Raw genomic sequence first — 24,530 nt, 5'->3', positions numbered from 1 at the left:
TATCATTAACATAATATCAACATTACACTTTGCAATTTTCCAAGATTATGCTATCTATTGTACATTACGTGTATGCCCTTTTTAAATCTTGAGTTGTGTACTTAAATTAAACGTACGTATTATTCATGACAGAGGTCATACTACTTTTTATATATGTCTGAACATAGGCAATCAGAAATGTTAGCATGTCAATCACTAGCCGTAAGCGGCTGGTGTGATTGACACGTGTCGTCAAATACCGCAAACTATCAATCACTTACCACACAGTATGTATCTTTCGGGGGCTCTTCCTGGAAAGTTTCCCGATGGGCGTGAAGCACCTGTTGAATTACTTCTTCGATCTCCGCTGGAATCACTAAGCTTTCTGAAACTTCTTGCTTTACTTTTTTCTTTTTATTTCTGTCATTCCGAACACCTGCAATTGTATTCACATTAGATAAGTATGTGAAATGGTCTTTTAGATAACATGAGAAGTTCCGTTGCCACTCCCTGGATGCACACATTCCAGGGACCTAATTACAGACTCTATTTCCTTAGTAATTGTAGCTGTATGGTTATGTTTAATACCCCCATTCAAGCAATTTGATAATATTGTATTTTTACTAAAAATTATTTCTGCAGACAATTTTGCATCTAGGTATATCTGGCAAAAATATAAGTTTATTTTTTCCGATCTTAGTTTGTGTAGTATAATCTAAGTACCAATATTTAATTGAAATTGAAAGTATCTAGGTACAGTAGGAAACGAGTCCAACAGACCTTTTTATTATTAAAACTTTTGGAATAATTTATCAAGCAATCTTAAAACTTCATCAATGATTAATAGTCAGTGGAGTGAAGGCGTCATGTTACATGTACTTTTCAAGGTCAGTGATTATGTTTGTATCTTTCAATTGAATTGCCAACTATCCATGTTATTTGTTCATGAATAGAATAATAGGGATGACACAATTTAAGGTGGGTATTGCAACAAGATTATTTAAAGGTGTAGTATAGCGGATCCAACAGAGAGTCGAGTCTGTTGTATAAAGGGGGAATGGATAATTGGGATGATTTAAACATTAACATAATAATAATGGAGAAAGAGATGGGCAGCTAAATGTTCTACCTGTTTTTGTATATCTCAGAGCAAACATAATGTCAATGTATTTATATGAAAATGACAATAAATGGAAGTAATTTTCCACTGATGAATGAATGATAAATTTTGGAGTTTGTGTTGAAAATATTTATTTATATATACCATGGAGAAATCATTTCTCATTTTTCTGATTTCTCCATGGTGTTACATAGATCATGGAGAAATCAGTTAGGTGATTTCTCCATGTATATACCTACTGTATATATACCAGCACATATTTTTGGTATTGTTAATTGTTTGTTTATATATTATTGTTTTGCTAATGTTGGAGTAAGAGCAGTTTAGGTTTTTTTAGGGCATATGTTTGCTTGCACCGGACAAGATAGTAACATTTGCCAAATACTGTACATAACATTATCAATATTTACACCCTGTTCTCTTTTTGAATAGGAGGATGTACCGTACATTGGATAATGTTTCCTAATCAAAAGCTACTTACAATCTTTTGACATTCCAACATCAAAACATTTTTGTAATCTACAATGTTGACACCGATTTCTTGTGACTTTATTTATCACACACTTCTTATCCCTATGACATGTATACTGCATGTTCTTTTGAACACTTCGTCGGAAAAATCCCTACAACAGAAAAGGAAGAAACATCCAGTAGAAGAATATATAAAATATGCAAAGCATTTATATTCTCAGAAAATCATTACTGAAGAAAGATGAAAATGTGAACATGAATAATTTATGTTCAATAATATTGCATAAATTATGTTTTTTTTAAAACCATAAATGTTGTACAGATTACATGTTTTCTGATCCCAAGTGAATTCTCAGGTCATGTCAACATTTTGACGCAAGACAGGCATTGCTATTAATTAACCAGAATTATACTCAGATTATTATGTACTACTAAACTACTATTAATATCAAACTGAATATTATATTCAAAATTAATTAAAAAATGTTAGTTATTTTATTTTGACATCAGAAGTTAAATACATTTTTTAAAATTTTTCTGATGTCACTAAAATATGCTTTTTATTCGTGTATCAAAATGTTTTTTTCTTCCTCAGAATTGTTCTTTTCTTAGCACAATTCAACATACATCTGTCATTTCACTTCATAATGGCAAAAAGAAGATTTTTGTACTGTTTCCTAGACAAACTAGTAAGCTTATCTTAAGTGTTAAAAACATACAAATTTCATTGGAAATGTTAAATGCTATGGCAATGAAGACTCGTCCTTGGCGGAACATTATTCCTAAGTGTAATTCCTACGGAATATGATAATCTTTGCGGATTATGTTAATCCCAATCAACGTAAGGATATAGTCAAGCTATTGGTCATAGATTTAACTCTGACCCATCTTCGAGGGGTAGTTCATGGCTTTTTGAAGTATCACGACATGTTTAGATCATCTTAAAAACTTATGGACTAAAGACATTCAAGACAATGAAAACTACCAGATTGTTTAAGACACTCAAACAATATAATATTAATAAGCATACATTAAACTATCCAATATGATTAAATGTTATTTATTGTAACTGCCGAGATAACCTTGTGTGAATAATCTGAAATCTCCCATCTTTAAACTCATCACGTTCTGTGAATATCTTGATATAATCAATTCTGTGATGCCGTATTATTGTCCAATCATTTCTAATTTCTATTGTTGTAATAATTACAGTTCAAAGTCATCAAATTGTTTAAAAAAAGTTTGGCTATTATTAGTATGCTAATCTTTAAATACTTCTAATCTATATTAAATATGGTATTATAATATTCCAATGCAATAAATCAGTAACATTTGTTGAAGAAACTGAATTTGCTGTCATCAAATATCTACAGAGAACAAAAGTCTCCTCTGAACCATCCCTCTATTTTTTTAGAATGGCCATTGAAAGAGAAGGCAACTTTTAAAAGGAAGACAATGGTTGATCTAGACTTTTGAAATATGGAGAAAGGGTTTAGGTGAAGTTTTGAATCAAACCTATATTTGGTAAATTTCAAAATGAATTCCATACAGTGTGCTATTTAAAAAAATTCCGTACAATCATTTGAGTTGGAGAAAACTACCAACAATTGTTATTTTGAAACTGAAATGGAAAATGTCAACAACAATATTCTTGTAATATCTCTACACCCTGCACAAGGATAGATTAAATTCCATAAATTTATTTATGTGAGTGATATTTCCTTTTAGATAATTCCATAAGATATTTCCTGATCACATCCATACAGTACATAGCGATCAATAAAGGAGTAATCTTCTAGTTAGCATCGAATTGATCCACAGAGAAAATCCAAGTTCAAAAGTTGAAACAAAAAAGCCAATTTATGTTCATGATAGCACAGTACGACGACAGGCAGACCAGACTCTTTCTACTACTACTAAGTGTGGTTACACACTATTTACAATTACAACACAATTACGCACAGGTCGTATGGAGTTCACATTCAGAAAAGCACCCTAGAACAAGATTCAAATCCTGTTTTAATGTTTCTGTTTTAGGAAGATAACAATTTTAATCTATTAGTTCAACAATATCAGCGATGCACACATATTGGGTAATTGGAAGTACCAATAAGGGTTACAAATTACTACTGAAGTAGTAACTGGTGTAAAAGAACTGGTAAGAGCTGGATAATTTACATAAACCCACCTGGAAAGAAGGAACTAAAATGTTTTTATCAGAAAGGTTTTAGTAGTCTATTGAATATGCGGTAACTATACGTTACACGTAGGAATACAGCCATTCCTACACAAACTTCTGCACTGCATACTTGTAGTACATGGTAGTACAGTAATCAACATTAAGCTGACATGGGTCAAAACAACCACAAAAGACATCTTGAAAAGGTAGCAATGGTCAAAAGATTGCCCAATACTGTTAATTATGAATAATATTAATATAGTATTTTGATATTGATATTTTGATAATATCAAACTAAAATCTATAAAAATAAATGTGGAAAATAGTAGTTAAACCCATTTAAATACCTTTGCGTTTCCTTTCTCACTGTGGGGTGCGAGTAGATCTTTAGGTGTTTAGGGGTTAAGGATGAGTTATTAAAGTAAATTCACATCAGTCCAAATTCAACTTTTCAAAATGTTTTCAATACATTTCCATTGCCCTTTTCAATTTATTACTTTTAGACCTATTAAATCATAGAGATACTATAATATATATAATATATCAACTCACAAAACTGACTTTAGGTATCTTTAGGACAAGTTAGAATAATTAAAAGAATTTAAATACAGTACCAATTCTAGTAGGGTGTAATGTTTAAATTTAAATGCTTATTTATTAATCAAATCCAGCAGGCAATTGGCATCATAAATTTACATTTACACTGAACTCGATCTCAGCTGAGCTCATCTGTCCATTCCTTATAAAGTTTCTTTCTGTTACTTTACAAAGTAGATGTTATCTTGGTAAAAAAAAAACAACATTTATGTAAAGCTTACCTTGCACCCTTCACAGGCACTAACACCATAGTGATAACCTGAAGACTTATCTTGACATACAAAACATGGTTTATAAATTCTAGGGGGCGGGGGTGAGTCAACTCTACTTTGTTGTGGTGGCATTTGCATCATCGGTTGCATTGATTGTTGTGGTGCCATCTGCTGTGTTACATCGATAGGCATCGTGTATGGATCCAAGTACCCCGAGACTGAAACGAGTGCAAAAAAGTACAGTATAAATATTATGTTAAATACATACCACTTTAACCATGGTTATACCTCCATGCTTTAACTAATTCTCAGAGAACAAACACCAAATATCCTGTTCATTATTATTATTAGATCAACAAATATTGTTTGTATATGGAAAATGTAAAACCATTATAAACCACTTCCTATGATAAAATGAAAATATGACAATAACAATAGAAAATTTCTATTACAAATAAATATAATATACATTACAATGTACATCATCATATAAACAAGGATAGTTTCACTAGCCCACTATGTCCAAGACAACATTATAGTCTTACCGGGCTAGTATAAAAATATTGTAGGCAAAATGCGATAAAATTTAATCAAATTATACCATCCTTGGAATATGTTAATCAGATTCAATTTCTAAATAATATGAAGTCTACGAGTTTGAATCTAATGTACTTATAATGTATATATATATGGGAGAATGGACAATTATAATATCAATTATTTATTACTCTTCATGTATAGACCATGTAGTCGTTATTGATCATAATATAATTTTATCTCTATTTAAGTCATTGCTTTGTTCAAAGCCTTGACCTGGTAGATTGTCTGTCCATTGATGGCAGAACGAAGAAACATTTGGAATATATAAAGGAATTTATCTGATCCAGAAACGTGACTGAATCTCATGTCTACGCATGCAAGTCTTAGCGTAATACTGCCAGCAGTCTTTCTCGCCATGGCCACTATTAATATTATAAATACATTGTTGTTGTATTCAATTTGTAATGCTTATTATAAATCTCCACGTGTTCATTCATTGCTTGTTATAATTCTAACAATTCTCAAAAAATCCTGTCTTTATATCGGATATCCTAGAGGAACAAGCGTACATGCAAATTTGCCAGCCATGCTTATAAATTCAAATGACGACATATCCGACATATCTGAGATGTCCACAGATCTTCTCGTTTCAAAGACGTACCCTAATATTTTTAACTAGCTGGTGATCTAGCTACCTTTTTTCATTGTCATCTTGACTACAATAGGCCTTTATTTGACCTTTGATTTTATAGTATAGTTGATGACATAATTTGACCCTTAGGGAAAGAGTACAAAGCCATTCACTCTCAATTCTGACTTGGTCTTTTATAAAAATGACCTTAAAACAGACAAAGAAGTACGGCTACAGCCTACACTGAAGAATAATACATACTTGTATACTACTGTACAATATGATTACTTAATTTCACAACAAAGTTTGTCTTCCAGGATGTTTATGAAGATTCACTAAAGTACATGACCCCATACATGATGCACTTTGTAATATAACTGTGCATTCACTTTAGTATTAAAAGATATTCTAATTATTTTTATACACTTGACTCATTTCTTAGACTTTCTGAACACTATGTTTCTAGAAACTCGCCTACTGTATCATTTCCTGGAATACACTGGTTTGAAACCAAAACAATTTCTCCAGATGGCCGGCCGTCATGTTTTCATTCATTAATTGTAGATTCATACAATTGTTTAGGCATGAATATGGATATAAATATTTTCCATCATTGTACTGGAAACGGATATCACAAAATTTAGATGGATATTTTAAGCAACATGTTCATTATAGCTTAACAGGATTAACTCTGGTATACCAGCTGCATATTATAAATAATATAAAAGAACATATTACAGTAGATCTTCTCATTTGGATCTACTAATGCTATTCATTCAGGGTACAAATCTATTCAATAAGGGAACAGATTTCTGCTAAACAAAGAGCAATATGTAGTCAACCCATATTCAGGGGAGACTTTGTTAGGTAAGGTGTCCCTTATAGACGTTCTACTATATTACAGTGTATCATAACTACTACTGTACCATTATCTTGTTTCAATGCTGTTGCTATATAATACTAATCCAACCAAAAAAAAAACAGGAATTGTATTTACATTTTGAAGTAACTACCGTATATTTCGGTGTATAAGTCGCACCTGTGTATAAGACGCACCCCCTAACTGAGAGTAAAATATCGGTATTTTTTATATTGTCGATGTATTAGACGCACTTTATATTGATGAGTTTCGCACCCGCAACATCGAGTCCATGACCGTGTGTGTAACACGCACATGTGTGGGCTAGCCTCGCTCGACATCGATCATTTTGAGAGGGTGCACGTTTTCACGGACAATCGTATTTGATTAGTATCTATGTATCCGAGAAGTGTGTACGCTAGGTCCATGCTATAATCACCTGGAGAATATACTAGTCAAATACCGTACACCATGTGGCCGCCAAGAAGGGCTTGCGCTGGGGGTACGGCGGTCGGCGATCGTGCGTATAAAAATAAATACTATTCCAATCGTAAACGTTTACAAATGAAATTTTATCGGAGCGCCTAAAACAGCTCCATAATGAACAAATCTTTTCATCATATTTAGTATAACATGACGCTAAAATGCCTTGAAAACTAGGCAGAAGCAGGTTTCCGATACGTTAGTACACTGTAGCTAGGCCTAGCCTACTTAGGCCTAGCCAACGAGGTGACGATATGTACAATCTGTGTGGTGAGGCATTTATGTTCAGTGTATAAGACGCACCCTTAATTTAGAGGTCAAATTTGCGTGTCAAAAGTGCGACTTATACACCGAAATATACGGTAAATGATTTCCTATGGTAAAAAGTAGAAAAAACACATTTCTAGACAAAGCTTTGCATCTGTTCTATTTTTCAATTAAACACACATCAACATTATGTCATTCTTTGTTATACTGTATATTGAAATTATAATTTCCATATAAATGTACTATATCCTACATTTAAAAGGTCAATTCTATTATAATAATACCAAAGGTTAACATGGAATATAATATAATGAATCATCTAATGGAACTAATTTACAGGGAGTAACAAAGGCAAAATATGGCTAGTTTGTAACCATTTTGGCTCAGGCTGGATAACATTCATTCTCGTCAGTAAATATATACTTAAAATCACAAAATAAATGTTTCCACTTATCACACTGTCAAATAAATTCTATGAAATAATAGTCATAAATCTTTAATGTCCCTATCGCTTTCATCAGGCCTCGTCTTTTAAGGCGAGCGGGAGTGATCACTCACCTAACACACTAAGGAGTGCGATTTACAACACGCCTAAATTTGTTAAACTTCTACACACCAAAGTACAAACAGCACACCTACAGCACCCCTGAATGTATTGAGGAGTGCCATTTGTAGCACACCTCCAATTTTGAAGAGACAAGGCCTGTTTCATTAAATAAAAAAACAACTAAATTGACCCTTTAAGTTTAAAACGAATTTTCAATCTGAAATGCTGGGTACAATTCTGGATTAAATTAACCAAGCCCAAAAATGCCCAAAAGTTAATTTTACCGACCAATATACAGTACATTGGTCTCATTAAAATATAACCTACTATTGAAAGTCCAAAGCCACATTTAACCATGTGAATAATCTAAGTATGAACAAGTGTATTTAATAAAGAAATACCCATACCGTTCGGTTGTTTTTCAAGTCCAGTGTGAACGATACTTTTACTGTCTAATAATCAAACTAGTATTTGTCTATACGGGCAGTATTAATTTCACTTTCTATTGCTACAGGAGAAGTTGTGCGGTTCATTAATTGCAAAGTTTAACTATAACTAATAGAAGTACGAAAATAAGGAAGTAACAAAAATAAAACCGTATATATTTTACAGTAAATATACATGAAGAAAACTGTCGTAACAAAATACATTGTCTATTGAATTTTACAGAATATTACAACATAAGGAATTATATGAAAGAATATCGGAATATTTCTGAAGGAATTGTTAAAAACATAAGAAATATCATTACCATCAAGGACCAATTAAAAGACCATTACTTACCAACCATAGAAAAAGGTGGAAGATACGACAGGTGAATTAATATTATAAAAATATCCGATGCCCAACTGTCAAAAGCTGAAGTATGTATTAGGAGTACCGAACTGTACACACAAAGAGCGGTGTTGAACTAGCTACGACCTGTAACAAAATGGCTGGCTGAGCTTTAATGAACAGCAGGCAACTCATCCAATAGTCGGGCTAAGGTCAATGTAAGGTCAAATAGCATTGGGTACAACCCATACAGATTGACCTTCTTGGATGTGATGAGAAATAATCATACTGCAAGCTATTCTAACACATTTTATGAAATATAGAACAAATTTCCATCATCTAGCCTGTACTTTATATTCTAACCCGACAAAATTAAGATTTGATTTAATACAATTACATTTTGTTAGTAAAATACTATAAATATTTATTGAAGAATATTCATAGCTCACCGTCTGTGACCTTTTTAACTCTTTTTGGGAAGCTGATTTCATTTGCGCTAGTCTCCAAATAAACCAAGTAAAATAAAGTTATAAATGAAATAAAAAATACTGTTGATATGAACTGGAAATATAAATTCATACTGTACATAATAATGCAAATGGTTTATAAATCCTAATATCAAAATTGAATATTCTTAATGAGTATATTTATAAAAATATTATTCTTAATACGATTAATTAGGTTAATGCATATAACCTCTTGATTCTGTCAGGATCTTTATTTATTTATTTATTCTTTCCTTAGCACTATTTTGTCAGTGAATTATCTTGGTATCAGTTTCATCTAGCTACCGTATATTTCGGTGTATAAGTCGCACCTGTGTATAAGACGCACCCCCTAACTGAGAGTAAAATATCGGTATTTTTTATATCGTCGGTGTATAAGACGCACCTTATATTTCATCAAAACAATGTTTTTTTAAATTGTAATCAATATTATTGTAATAATATATTTTGTTATATCTGCAACGGCGTCCTTTATTTAGGTTTTTTCTTATCTAGGCTCGGCCGCGCCCAGCCTCAACAGCCGCAACATCGAGTGCATGACCATGTGTGTATACACGTACACATGTGTGCTAGCCTCGCTCGATCATTTCGAGAGGGCGGACGTTTTCACGGACAATCGTATTCGATTAGTATCCATGTATCTAAGAAGTGTATACGCTAGGTCCATGCTATAATCACCTGGAGAATGTCCTAGTCGAATACCGTACACCATGTGGCCGCCAAGAAGGGCTTGCGCTGGGGGTACGGCGATCGTGCGTATAACTACTGTATAAATAAATACTATTCCAATCGTACGTAAACGTTTACAAATGAAATTTTATTGCCATAATGAACAAATCTTTTCATCATATTTTTAGTATAACATCATGCTAAAATGCCTTGAAAACTAGGCAGAAGCAGGTTGCCGTTACGTTAGTTAGTTACTTTAGCTAGGCCTAGCCTAGGCCTAGCAAACGAGGTGACGATAGCCTAGGCCTAGGCCTATGTACAATCTGTGTGGTGAGGCATTTATGTTCGGTGTATAAGACGCACCCTTAATTTAGAGGTCAAATTTGCGTGTCAAAAGTGCGACTTATACACCGAAATATACGGTAAGTCAATTTTTCAGAGTACTGTATATTCCTTATGGCCAGGAATCGATGTGGTTATGTTTTCACGGTGCGCAATCAAAAATTACGCGGTCTACGCGCGATTTAACGAAATCACGTTTGTAATTATATCTTCACAAGCATGAATCACTTTTAAACAAAATTTGGTACTCATAAATTCAGGTCATATTTCATCATATGGCAATACAATTACGTGCGTAGGGCATATAAGGCATGCGTACGCGCGCTTAAAATATTCAACATTGTCAGAATTTATTTTCGATGAAATTAGAGTACGTTTCAGGCAAGTGCACAGATTTTTGCACACGCACCGCGCGTCAAACGTTAATGAGCACTGTTTTTGTCCGATTACTGTTGTATAACCTTTCTTTAATAATATCATATTTTATTCACTTTTCAACGCGAAACAGCGTTATACGAGCACGTCAAAAGTGACAGGCTACGCACGTGTAAGTTAACAAAATGGTGAAAATATGCTAAATTTTTAAATTAATATATATCGTTAGAATGCTCGGGAACACCTATTTTTTATTTCATTTTCTTGAAGTGTATGTATCATACGTATGATTTATTATGAAATTAAGAGAACAAAAGTTGATTAAGTCATCATTAATGGCATATTAAATTTAAAAAAATTAATTTCGACAATCAAACAAATTATAACATTTTCTTAGGCCAAAATAACAAATTTAACATTAACTTTCTTCCTTAAGAAGTTCATATAATAAAGTTAAAAGTATATAGTTTGACAGTGCATCATTTTTAAAAATGTTTAAAGATGTCATCATAGTAAAACATTAAAATTCATTGCGGTATGTAATAATCTATCTGCACCAAAGTGGTTACTGCATAGTAAATACAGAGAGGAATCTTTCCATAATTTTTAGTCAGTTATGTATGGCTCAGTGGTCTTTGCTCGTGTCTGTAGCATTCAAGGTACCGAGTTCGAGTCTCATCTTGAGAAACGAAACGAAATAAGATTTTTTTATTATTATCCGTATTGTTTGTTCAATTGTATTTCTTAGTGTTAGATTATACACATGATTTATAATGAAATCTAGATAAAAAGTAACTTACTATGTCTTTATTAATATATGTAACAAATGTGGTTTATGACATTATTATACGCAGAAGGATCTTTGATCAAATTATGATACCGGCTATTGTATTTGCGTTAGCAAGATCCTATCATATATTATAAATAATTAAAGATTCTGAGAAAATCAATAAATTAATATATCTTCAATCAATCATCTTTATTTAAATCAATGCATATAACCTATAATTCGTCATAGTGACGGATTAAATCTAGTTTTATAATGTAATTATATACATAGCCTACAGTAGTTGTATGTGGTATATTTGTATCACAAAAACAAAAAGATGGTTTTGAAAAACTTTTTTGAAAGAGTCATTGATGTTTAACAACATGTGTACAAATAATAAATAAAAAATAAAATGCCTACAAGATAGAAAAAACTTTATAAAAAGTATACTTAAAACATAAACTGTTATTTTAGTTCTTTCATACTACTGCAGTTGAATAACTTACTGTAACCCTTTGCAATGAAATACTTGATATTCTGCTCTTTTGAAGTCGTATCACACACACTCTTTACTCAAACGTACTTCTACAAGCTAATATTCCCCCGATAGAAGTAGGACGAATGTTTAAAAGCTATTTGCATGACTTTCCTAGCTATTCGACATTTCAATACCGATAAATGTTGTAAAACCTGATGACTAGGCAGCGATAAGCTGCGGATCAACGTGCACATCCGATATGACATCACGCGCTGACACCAACATATCATTTTCAGTATTTAAAGTAAGATATAAGAAAAAATAAATTCCTTTTGATAAACAACCACTCTACAACAATTCAGAAAGTTCAGAAAGATATAATCAGTCTAATTCAAATTAATACCTTTTAGCATTTTAATGATTCTCATTACTTTGAAAATATCAAAATAAGTTCAAAATCCTGTATTTTTTTAATATTCTGAATTATTTTATAGGTACAGTATGGCCTTATTTCCTACTACAAAATAGGGTATCACAGACAAAGGTACAGTAGGGACAAAAGCGGAATGGTTGCTATTAAGGGATCAACTCTACAGTAGGGCGTACTTCGCAACAAATAATTTCACCCTATTGTTAAAAAGGCCAGTAAATTTTAATTAGAATGGAAGTAAAAAATACTTCCATATCTACAGAGCTCAATGTTATAAATAAATACATAATGTTCTTATGTACAAGATAAAACTAAAAAATAAATAAATTGATGTATAATGAATTAATAAAATCTATGTCGCGAAAGAATTTGAATTTTGTTATTGTATTTTAACATGTTTAGAAGACATGAATCACGAGTCACTCTTCCTGAACAGTAAATTAGAAATGCTTTGTAATTCTATTTGCGAATAAAAGTATAATGCACTATACCGTGACGCCATAATTAATAGTTTACAGACATCGAACTACATTCAAATCATGTCATAAAATAAAAGGTTACATGAATGTGTAGTTAGAGAGCTTGCTTTCGATAATATTAAGTGACATTCATTTCAAACAAAGATAACATACACATATATTACTGTACACTTGTTTAAAAAAAATAACTAAACAATATTCTAACATTAATGTGATTTTAATGTACATGAATATTGTACATAGAAAATACAAATAATACAGGTATGTTTTTTGTATGCAAAATAAATTAAAATGAGGGCGATAGACTTCTCTATCAAACCACTTTCAAATATAATAATACACTGCAAGATGTACCGTATATTTCGGTGTATAAGTCGCACTTTTGACACACAAATTTGACCTCTAAATTAAGGGTGCGTCTTATACACCGAACATAAATGCCTCACCACACAGATTGTACATAGGCCTAGGCCTAGGCTATCGTCACCTTGTTTGCTAGGCCTGAGTAACGGCAACCTGCTTCTGCCTAGTTTTCAAGTCATTTTAGCATGGTGTTATACTAAATATAATGAAAAGATTTGTTCATTATGGCGCTCCGATAAAATTTCATTTGTAAACGTTTACGTACGATTGGAATAGTATTTATTTATACAGTAGTTAGTTATACGCACGATCGCCGTACCCCAAGCGCAAGCCCTTCTTTTGGTGGCCACATGGTGTACGGTATTCGAATAGTATATTCTCCAGGTGATTATAGCATGGACCTAGCGTACACACTTCTCGGCTACATAGATACTAATCGAATACGATTGTCCGTGAAAACGTGCGCCCTCTCGAAATGATCGAGCGAGGCTAGCCCACACACGTGCGTGTTACACACACGGTCATGCACTCGATGTTGCGGCGCGAAACTCATGAATAACAAGTTAGAAAGAACTTGTTGAGGCTGGGCGCGGCCGAGCCTAGGTAAGAAAAAACCTAAATAAAGGACGCCGTTGTAGATATAACAAAATATATTATTACAATAATATTGATTACAATTTAAAAAAACATTGTTTTGATGAAATATAAGGTGCGTCTTATACATCGACGATATAAAAAATACTGATATTTTACTCTCAGTTAGGGGGTGCGTCTTATACACAGGTGCGACTTATAGACCGAAATATACGGTACATAAAAGCATATAAAATAGTTTTGTGGTCATTTGTGGATTTTAAAATTACTAGTTACTTAAAATCAAAATTGTTCATATTTGAGGTGTCGGCTTAAATATGGTAAAAGTTTTTACTTGACCTTTTGCTGCACAATACTTATACAATTAATTTTTGCGGGTACGTTTATTGTAAATATTTTGTTTCTAAAATAAATTCTTTAGTTTTTTCATAGTATTTTACTGTAGCAGCAGGAGAAGATATATAATCCATTGACAAGTTGTAATATTTTTAATTTATACATCTGCACTTGTGAACTTGTGTACTGAGATGGCATGACCTAAACAAACTTCACTAATGGAATGGTTAATGTTTAAAAACTTCTATATTTATACAGAAATAAATAGTACTGTAGGAGATGGAATAATTAACTACTGTACAGATAACACTATTCTATGGTCTGAATAACTGAAACTGCTCATGTACAATGGAGACCAATATTCAATAGGGCAAACATCACACATCAACTTTGACCAGATTCCTCATTGAAAATTGGTAAGAGAATGCTAACAAATAAATAATGTTTTTTATATGGCCTAATGAAGACAGGTGAATTAATCAGAATTATTGAGAATGACTCATCATACAGTAAATGTTTGTCTAATGACCTGGGTCAGAACACATCTAATTCCAAGAAAGTACACCTGCCAATGAGACTAATTAATAGCATGATGTACAAATTTGACTTGAAAAGGAAGTGTGTAAATGCATACAAAAACAGATTCATTATACCACCATCTAGAACATCAAGTTTAAACAGATTCATTATACCACCATCTAGAACATCAAGTTTCACATTTATAAGCAATTAGGTTACAGCTTAAAAGTTGCTTCAACAACAAGAAGATTGCAATAAAGAGTATGAGAAGCAAAAGAGCAACTTGTAATAAACTTCCGAATTTCTGACCTTTATCTTCGTTTGTTGATCAAGATACAGGGGTACTGTCAAATTTTAGCACGGATCTAGCCTCCAAAATTGTTAGCGTTACCATTTAATAGCCATGGTGTCAACTCTAACTACATGTATGTATATCACGTACAATTTATTCCTCCATATGTTTTCCAACGTCCACCAGACAAAGGAAGATCATATCTCAACATAACCTACTTTTCCTGACACTTAACATTAGTTTAAATCAATAACATCATTATTCAATCTACATAATCATTTACCTTTATGCTAATTTTTCCAGATTTTAAGGTCATTAATATAGAAAGAAAAAAAAATTCCATACTGCAGGCTACCTAAAATGTACTATTACTTTTGTTAAGATTGAGCTCTCCGTTGGCCTAGGGCAGTCACATTACTGTAGTGCATGACTACATTGGAAAAACACTCCTCTTTCTTTAATAGTGCCCTACATCTTTTTCCGTTCACATAGGCTTAATGTTTCATCAACAGGATGACCAAAAAACATCTTGCCCAAGGGCACATTCAAATAAGACGTATTACCTTATCATATGCACTCCTTACCATTGCAGCAAATTGTGCTCTTCATATCTACAAAGTTTCTGACAACTATTAATCATTCAAGGGTTTTTTTAATGACTTGTAATACAGTGACACTTAATTTTTTGGCAAACTAATATAAAATTCAACACTGGTAATGGTATATATCAGATAACGTTTACAATATTGATATGAATAAAAAAAACAAATTTACATTTTAAGGTAAAAACAAAAGGTTAGGTCTATATCCGTAATATAACTGTTACTTCCGTTACCAATCAAGATTTATTCAACAAATACATTTACGAGCCAAACCAGCTGTGTAGGTCATTTAGGGTCTGTTTCAGCTGCATATTGCCGAATAAATTCAAATACTGTTGATTTTAAATATAATTTTTATATTTTTATTTTTAGGCTGTCCTATTTTTAATTTTTCCTGTTTCTGCTGCCAACTTGAAATTGGGGTTAATGAATTCACACAGTTAACCAGTTATTTTTTGCAGCAGAAACAAGACCATATGAATTGTAATGATTAACGCATTGTATCTGTTTATTCCTAGGAAAGCTACAGTAGGTTCACAGATTCTGTGCCAAAATGAACTAAAATAAATAAATTCATTAATAAATCAGTCCACCATAATTTCATTGTTAGACAGACATTGAACACACTTCAGAGAAATATATGCTGAAAATAAATATTAAAGTAATTAATTGCTTAACATTTTTTTAGTGAGTGGGTTTTTTAATACAGTACACCAATGTATTCGTCAAATCATTTTATCACCAAAAAAAGAAATTTGAATATAGTACTGTATTTAGACAAAAACAAAATAAAAGCTAGATAGACTAGTAAATAAATAATGCAGTTCCTTGAACTTCTGTTAAACAATTATTAAAGCCATTTGATTCAAACAGAAAGTGACAGGTCATATCATGGAAATCAAAAAGGTGTATATGAGAAACAATTAATATATCTATCGTTAAGGAAGCTTAAACCACAGTTAATGAAAACCAATCCATTTCATTTAAGAACTGTTAATTTATAAAATAAACACAAGTCTCTGTGGAATTGGAATTTTTATTATAGAAAAACTTGTCAACAAATTACAACAATACACATGATCATGGCAGCCATTGGCCAATCTCCAACATATTATATTTGACCTTTAGATCAGTTGACCTTTAAGTTTGTAACACATTTAATTATCAAAGTTCAGTAGGATGAAGTCTATAGCATAAAACAACATTTTAATTTTAAGTTCATAGTACTATCTGGATTAACAGCATTTTCAATTTTTGTGTGTATTTTTTTTCCATTCAGTGTTCAACATCATCAACCGGTTTAGGAATAATGATAAAACTTCATTTTTTATTTTTTATTTTCAGAAGCATTCGACATACATAATCAGATGATTAATCAACAAACACAGAACAAAACCGCCCTATGATGCTGAATATCAACCAATTTGTCGTCGTTGCCACACAAAGCGCCATGAGCTCCACATGTGTGGGGGATTCACATTGTGTTGTCATAAGTCACACACTCAGTGTTTAGATTGGACTTTTCAGCACTTACTGTAGGTCTATATCAGTTTCAAGGTGAATATACCAATAAACATGTAATTAAGGGATTGTTATTGGAGGATTGCAATTGTATCTTAATTAGAATAAATTTAAATATATCTAACTGTAACATTGTAGATAAGTATTTTTAAAACTGGTAGTAAATACCGAAAGGGAAAGTTTAATCTCAATGAGTCTTATAAAACTATTTATTATTCATAACACTTTTCAACAGGAAATAAGGGAAATTAAAAATATGATAGAAAAATCTGTAAATCAGATATTTTTCAAAATGAAATCTAGATATGAGGTGAGGGCAGCAGGCTCACTTACCGTAATTATAATATTGAAACCATACATGTACAAGAAAAATAAGAAATCACAGGAAATGGGCCTATAATGAAGTAAGATGCTTTCTATTTTATTAAAAAATGTGTTACTTCCTTGATAATTTAAAATGATCTTAATTTCAAATATTAAATGGCTTTGCTAGAATTCCATTAAAAAATAATGGTTATTTTTATTGTTTAATAAACGTTGACCACTCAAAACAATCTGTAAACAAATAGTAAACATACTCTAGAAATTGGTGATCATGAAAATAATTTCCAATAAGTCAATATTCAAAAACAAAAACAAATAAATCAAGATTTTTATGAGAGGAAGTTAGTTTAATTCCTGCAGATGTCCTTAAATGACCCACCTTGTTCCCATAATGCAATAGCAGAATGTGGTTTACAGTACTGTATGTACTCAATATAAATACGATTTTTTTTTACTTCTTCGTATGAGGTGAATATTTAACATAAAGCTCTTATTGGGCGAGAGCAAGGGAATTCTAGTTCCTCCCTGTGGTACTGTCTGAACGACCAAAACTCTACCTTGAGATTGTTGGGATCATTAACCATGTTTGATCCCAAACCTAGTTCTAAGCACGGAAATAATCAACGACTGATGTGAATAGCTTTACCGGTGCTTTCTTCTCATTTATAAACTCTGCTCTAATCCTCTTTTATACACCTCAGCGGCATTTTGTTTTCCTCACGAATGTTAATAATAATACCAGCAAAATGTATGGCAATATCTTTTCTTGGCTACAAATATTCACTACTAAACATAATATAAGATCTATCACATGCTCTGCACCAATTTAAAAAGAAAAAAATATGTTCAATTTTGGGAAATTCTGAACAAAAATTATGAAATATAACAAGTATGAATCCAAATTCCTTTTAGTAAAGATCGATACAAAAATAAAACAAAAATTTAAATTTTGAGAAAATGGCTGCCACAAATATCGTATCAGGTAAACTATCCAAAAATTCTTGATTGACACTAGAAAGTCTATTTTTCAGAATGACATTAAATTAAAAGTTTGTGTGGCACATGTTATAATACATATAGTACTTGCAATCATAACATGTTTGCTGGACTTACCAGCATCTCTAGTGCCTTAAATCAAAATACTAATATAATTATATAGCTTGATCTATTAAGTCTGAAGTGATCTATAAATACATTAAGTTTACAGTGTAATGTACTATCAAGTACTGTATAAAAAAAGCAGAATTCACCAAATATTTTTACAAAATAAATTTAGGCAGCTGTGATGCATATTAAAGAAAGTGAAAAGGTAAAACTACATTGTAAAGAAGGTTTAAAGGTGAGAGAAGATAATACAGATAAAAGAGATACAGGAAAAGGGTTCATGGATAGATCAAGGATAACTGTTTTCTATAAGCATTCGATTTTGTACCGGTTCACTAAACAGTGCCATTAAAAAGTTTGCTCAGTACAGTAGAACCTGTGTTTTACGTACCCTGATTTTACGTTCCCTTGATTTTACGTACGCTTAAAATAACCGATGACGTCATCATTTTCTTACATTGAGGGCGCAATTTAACAACAACAAAGCACAACAAAGCTGTGGCTGTGTGTGTGTGTGTGAGGAATTCTGCTGTGTGTTTGATACAAGCTACGCACGTGCATTTAAGCAGCGACTGTTTTTATTGATAGAAAATACAAGAACATTGATATTTTACACTTTATTTAAACATCTCACAGCCTGTATATACAGTATTGTACTTTTCTAGTTAGGCCTCACATCTCTTGCTAGGCCTGCTAGCCTGGCCTGAATAGTCTAGGCAAGGCCTAGCTAGTGACAACATGCATGCTGTTCAGTAAAGTAGACAAACAGGGTAGCCTTTATAGCTACTGTACGATCTCTACCTTTCGGTCCCGTACCGTACGTAAAATGGAGGTTCTACTGTATAATATTTAATTTTATATCTCGCTCTTTGAGGAGAAAGGCTATTGTTGGTTTATCCAGGTAAGTTAGGCACGAAATAGTCATTTAATTTTGAGATACAAGAATTAGGTGAATTTAAATTGAATTCGGGCAAGTAACGAAACTACCCAATGACGTCAGTTGAAAATAATCATAAGGGCGATGCCTGTGTACTGTACATATTAACGGAATGGAGCAAGATATCATGAGGTACAGTATTACAGGTATCACCATAGTTTTATAATCAACATTAAAAATATGAAACATTTTTCACTGTCAAAAATTAACTATTTGAAACAAAATTCTATATATCTATATATAAGTGAAATTTTATAGTAAGTATTGATATTGATTTTGAATGAGGAGAAAGCAGAAAGAGCATGAAAGATCTTTAGGCCTTTCTTTTTTTATAAACAATACAGGAAAATGATGGAATACTATCAATCAGTGTAAATGAATCATTTTAATAATAAAATAACACTTATTAAGGAAACAATTTGTTACTAAATTGGGATTTCATCCTTGAATTTCATTCTTTATACATGCAAAAATAATTCATAAATATTCATAAAACAAAATCATTTCCTTAATAATCCTCATTAAACGTTGCTTTTACACAGAAAATGGGGCTATTTAGCTATGGAATGCCATCCAAAAAACAACTGTTTTGGATAAATTCGTAGAAAACTGTTTAGTAAATGTACCATTATAGATTATTTAACTACCTTGACCGAAGTTTCAACTCTTAGAATGTTAAAGTGGAAATACAAAACATGTGTGATGTAAAGGGTCTTTTCTTTTAATATAAAAACGAAAATTGATGTAAATTTCATCAATGACTTCATTCAAGAATAGTAGTCAGGCAGAATAATGGTTTATTAGGATAAGCACAATAGATAATAAGTTTTTTTGTTTAATAAATTGAAGAATACGTATGTTTATCATTGCTTAACTATGTAATAGGTCAGGAAGAGGACAACGACTTCTATTCCTCTGAGCGTTTTAACTAGCACTACTACTAGAGTCAACCAATAATATCACTGTAGAACAGCACTGATAGAGATAGCAGTTCTGATTTCTCGCATTTCTTATTTGCAACTGACACTAATTACGTATTATAATGAAGAGTAAACGAATATGTACTACTTACAATCATACAATTTGTATTAATTTCTTGTAATTAATTTCTAATGTACTTACTGGATTATGATGCTTTTGTACATAGTTAGTGAATAATTTGTATTTTATCACCATAAATGTTGATACTTATATATTTGTTAGCTACAATAAAAATATTGTCTTTTTAAAAAAATACATGTGTTTGGTTACTGGTACCCTTTGGTTCTAGATCTCAGGCCAATGACTATCAAATGTTATCAGGTTTTATTTTTTAAGAGCTCTAGTTTAAATTCAAACATTACTCTTACCTTAGATTAGGATCTCAGAAATTATTGAATGATCATATGTGTAATTTACGGATGTTACAACACTATCCTACAGTAGTTGTCCTTCTCAATCTCAAATCAAATTTGGAAATTTGCATTAAAAAGTGAACAAAACCCTCATCAATAGTGTAGTGATGAAACAATATTAAGCAACATTAGGATTTATTAATAAGCATGAAGAATGAAACTTTCACCTTGTACTTTAAATGTTAATTCTGCAGATTTAGTGTCTATTGATTACTAAAAATCGGATTTCCGATTCGGATGAATGTATGATTATGTGTCATAATAACCCAAAATATTGTTATTTATTGAAGGTATTGATAATGCATATGAATATACTATGATCATATGGTGTGTGGATTGTAAAAGGAGAGAGAGAGAGAAAGTATATTATGCCAGAAAGACAAGAATTAGTAATCAACACTGGTAGTCCAGTTTCCTATCAAATTAATCATATTTATGAAATAATGAAATTCAGTTTTTACGCCGCTCCGCTTTCTCAAGAAAACAGTTACCATGCGGGAGCTTATAGTTTACTACGACTGAAAAAATGGGTATTTGGAAACTCGGACTGGGCATGCGCACACCCCAAAACATGTCTGGGAAAAGAGAGTCTATGAAAACATTTGCCGATAAATATTAAGATGCATGTAGACAGTAGTTATTGCAAGTTTTTTGTAAGAAATATTTCTTTTTATTTTCATCTCTATAAGAAAAAAACAGAATACTATCACAACTGAAAATGATACTTGATAGCTTGTTAATGTTAACATCTAAATTCAGCGTAAATACAATTCGCTAATGTAACCTTGAATAAATGCTAAAAAAAATCAACAACACAATCTAATTGCTAATTTACAGGGTATTGACATCAATAAAATTCAATAGTACAGTATATTTTACTAATATTATTCAAAATATTATCTCACTATTCATGGCTCAATGTAACATACAGGTAAATGACCAATGTAAACGCAAAGGTAAACTAGATTCATTACCATTATTTGATGCATTTATTAAGTAAACATCTTTTTTAAAGAAAGCTTTTTCTTGAAATACTTTTTTTGTAAACTTACATAATTTATAACATATTTAGTCGAATAAATGCTTATTCAAGAGAGGCGTTTATTCGGGGGAGCCGTTTATTTTTTGGGTGTAATAATATGGTAACATGTATAATCAAATAACAACCAAATAGATTTGGAAAAATACTGTACAACACAATTCAAATCGGGATGTGATAAATGCTTGGTAAATTGTAGATCATGTCAATCAATGAATACTACTACAAATACAATTGTGTTGTAACAATATTGTGTATATATGCATGTGGCGGGGTGTTTATTAGAGGAAAAAAAGGCTCTGGGGCGTTTATTCAAAATGAAGTTCTATGGACCTTTTCAAGGAAATACGATATTCTTTTTTCGTGCCATATGAATCAAGATTATTTATGAGCAACTACTCTCTAAAAATATATTTGATAATATATTGTGATATCCTGTAGATAAAAACACTTTGCATCACGGTTATTACTAATACTTTTTCACATTTTAAGAAGACTGCTAAATTATTCCCATTAACTATTTGGCATATTATTAAACTTCCATTTTTAGCAAACAGGTTTTCTACTGAAGTACTATAGCCTCTGTCTGTCATAATGAATTATAAAATACTATGATTAGTATTAATTTTAGAAATCAATAATTATATTTAAGACTCTGTACAGTATACTGTAGCCTACTATAATTAACCCTCGGTTATACTGTAGAATGGATACAGCAACTTCATCATGATTAAATTTCCTAGCACAATGTATGACTTGGGAGTGTGAAGAAACTATTATGATATAGGACAAGGATAATACTTGCTCTATATAATTTACAAGAAGATGAGCTTGCCACATGTCGGCGATGATTAAAGACACTCACTGTTGACCGTACCTTATCTTTTTATATAAAAGGCAAACCACAAATAGTCTGCCCGCTGTGGATGGCGTGGCCTAAAATCCCATCCAAGTAGAATGTATGTTTACATGTTAAAGAATAAGGAGAAAAAAATGCTTTTGAAATTCTTATAGAAAGTATTTTAGCCAGGTCGAATCAAGGGTTTGAACGATTTCTCCGTTTTGCTAAGTGCCCTACAGTAGCTGGGACTAGCAACATAAAGTCATGGAAAATAGTTCTACTAGCTCATGAAAATTATAACCAAAATAAAAAATCTTGGCTACAGGCTTGAAGAGTGTTTTGATGATCTTCTGCATACAATGTTTCGAATGTATTGCAATGAAGTATGATTGATATGCTACAATTTTCACAATCGATCGATCGATCGTGCAAGTCTCAATAGGTTATACTGTAAGTTATTTCTTAAAACAAAATCCGCCAAACTATTATTTGGTTTGTTCAAAGGTCAGTGCATGGAATATAGTTATTTTTATTTTTAAAACAAGAAAGTAAAAAAAACCAAGCCTAGAGTATGGCACTCCCATTCCTGTTATAGGAAGTTGATAAAGACCCCAACATGCATGCATATGGAACAGGTTGGGCTTGATGATAACATTTGGTCATAGGGCGATCAAGCTCATCTGCCATTTTAATAGTAAAAATTAGCATTTTTTTAAAAAGCGCGCCCTCTTTTTTAGAAAGATATTAGAGAATAGGGTTTTCTCGACAAAAGAATAAATTGGGTTGTCCCGAATGGTTCAAAATTTACGCAGTTCCACGAGTTGAAACACAATTCGAATGACGATAAAAGTCTATTTAAGGCTAAAACTATAAAAAGATTTCCTATTTAAAATAATAATAATATACAGTAGCGTGTTCATAATTCCCGACCTTGACCGAGTTCAAAACGTAAACCGCAACCTGCTTGATAGAGGGCAGACTACTGCTGAATGGTAATATTACCACAAATTTTAAATAAAAATCATAATTTTCTGTGCATTTTTGTTGATGAGCAAAGAGGGGTAACCATAAAAGGATCCAAGTGTCTTTTCTCATTAAAAAATAACCCAATGTTTGAATATTTTGCCAGCTCTATTCCATTCAACTTATCAAATCACTCTGTTATTCTTACTCCCGAGGACGATCAAAGTATAGTGATCGAAACATTGAGAAACTAAACAGTTCTTTTCAGAACTAAATATATGTGGTGTATTGCAAACTTTACAGTATATCAACATTTTTATATTATTGTAATGTAACCTTAATATAGGCTTACTCTGCATCTTTAAAACATAGGTCAGGATTTCCTGAAAAATCTACGTACAACTTATATGCTACTACTCTCTTGTTAATTAAAACGGCAATAGCAAAAATGGGAGAGTACAAGACAACCCATTATTAAAATTGGTATATTACATATTACAAAAAGCGAGCTTACTATTCAATAAAAAATGTAATTTTACAAATGAAGTAGGTCAACCTTTTATCAGAAGCACAAAATACTGTCAGAAATTGTAAAAAAACTGCAGTTTAATTTCCACTAACAGATAATGAAACAATCGCTGATCGTAGAAGATACGTGGTTGTACTACAGTATATAAGGCCTTTTGATGGAAAGATAAAGATAGTTTGTCATTAACAAATATTGTGGTTGTTTCTATTTTTCACAACTGTAAAGCACTTAAAAATGAAAGGGAATATTAATTATGTGACACACTTTAATGCTGTTGGTTAGCGGGAAAAAAAAAGGTAAAATAGAAATTTATTGACTATGATAGCTTTAATTAAAAATCATCAACTATAATATGCACAAATCTTAACAACTTTGTGCCAAAAATCTTTCAAATAATTTACTAATTCAATTCAACTTTTATTTCAGACAATTGTCCATATGGTATAAAACATTACACACAAAAAA

General features: G+C 31.8%; 1 protein-coding gene across 3 annotated transcripts in view; it reads right to left on the bottom strand.

Annotated features, from left to right (window-relative positions):
• Nucleotides 1-24,530, bottom strand: part of LOC140040495 (retinoic acid receptor alpha-like) — a 49,049-nt gene that overhangs the window by 10,528 nt on the left and 13,991 nt on the right. For 2 of the 3 annotated variants that reach the window (XM_072086480.1, XM_072086482.1), the window contains exons 3-5: nt 4,568-4,776; nt 1,581-1,722; nt 261-415 (exon numbers count right to left, since the gene is read on the bottom strand). In XM_072086480.1, the coding sequence (XP_071942581.1) occupies nt 261-415; nt 1,581-1,722; nt 4,568-4,776 (506 nt within the window). Of the gene's footprint in view, nt 1-260; nt 416-1,580; nt 1,723-4,567; nt 4,777-8,668; nt 9,220-24,530 lie in introns of those variants that run through there. The other variant, XM_072086481.1, reaches the window with a different exon arrangement.

Source organism: Antedon mediterranea, chromosome 2, assembly GCF_964355755.1.
Source record: "Antedon mediterranea chromosome 2, ecAntMedi1.1, whole genome shotgun sequence".
NCBI lineage: Eukaryota > Metazoa > Echinodermata > Crinoidea > Comatulida > Antedonidae > Antedon > Antedon mediterranea.
This window is presented reverse-complemented; position numbering and strand designations above follow the sequence as displayed.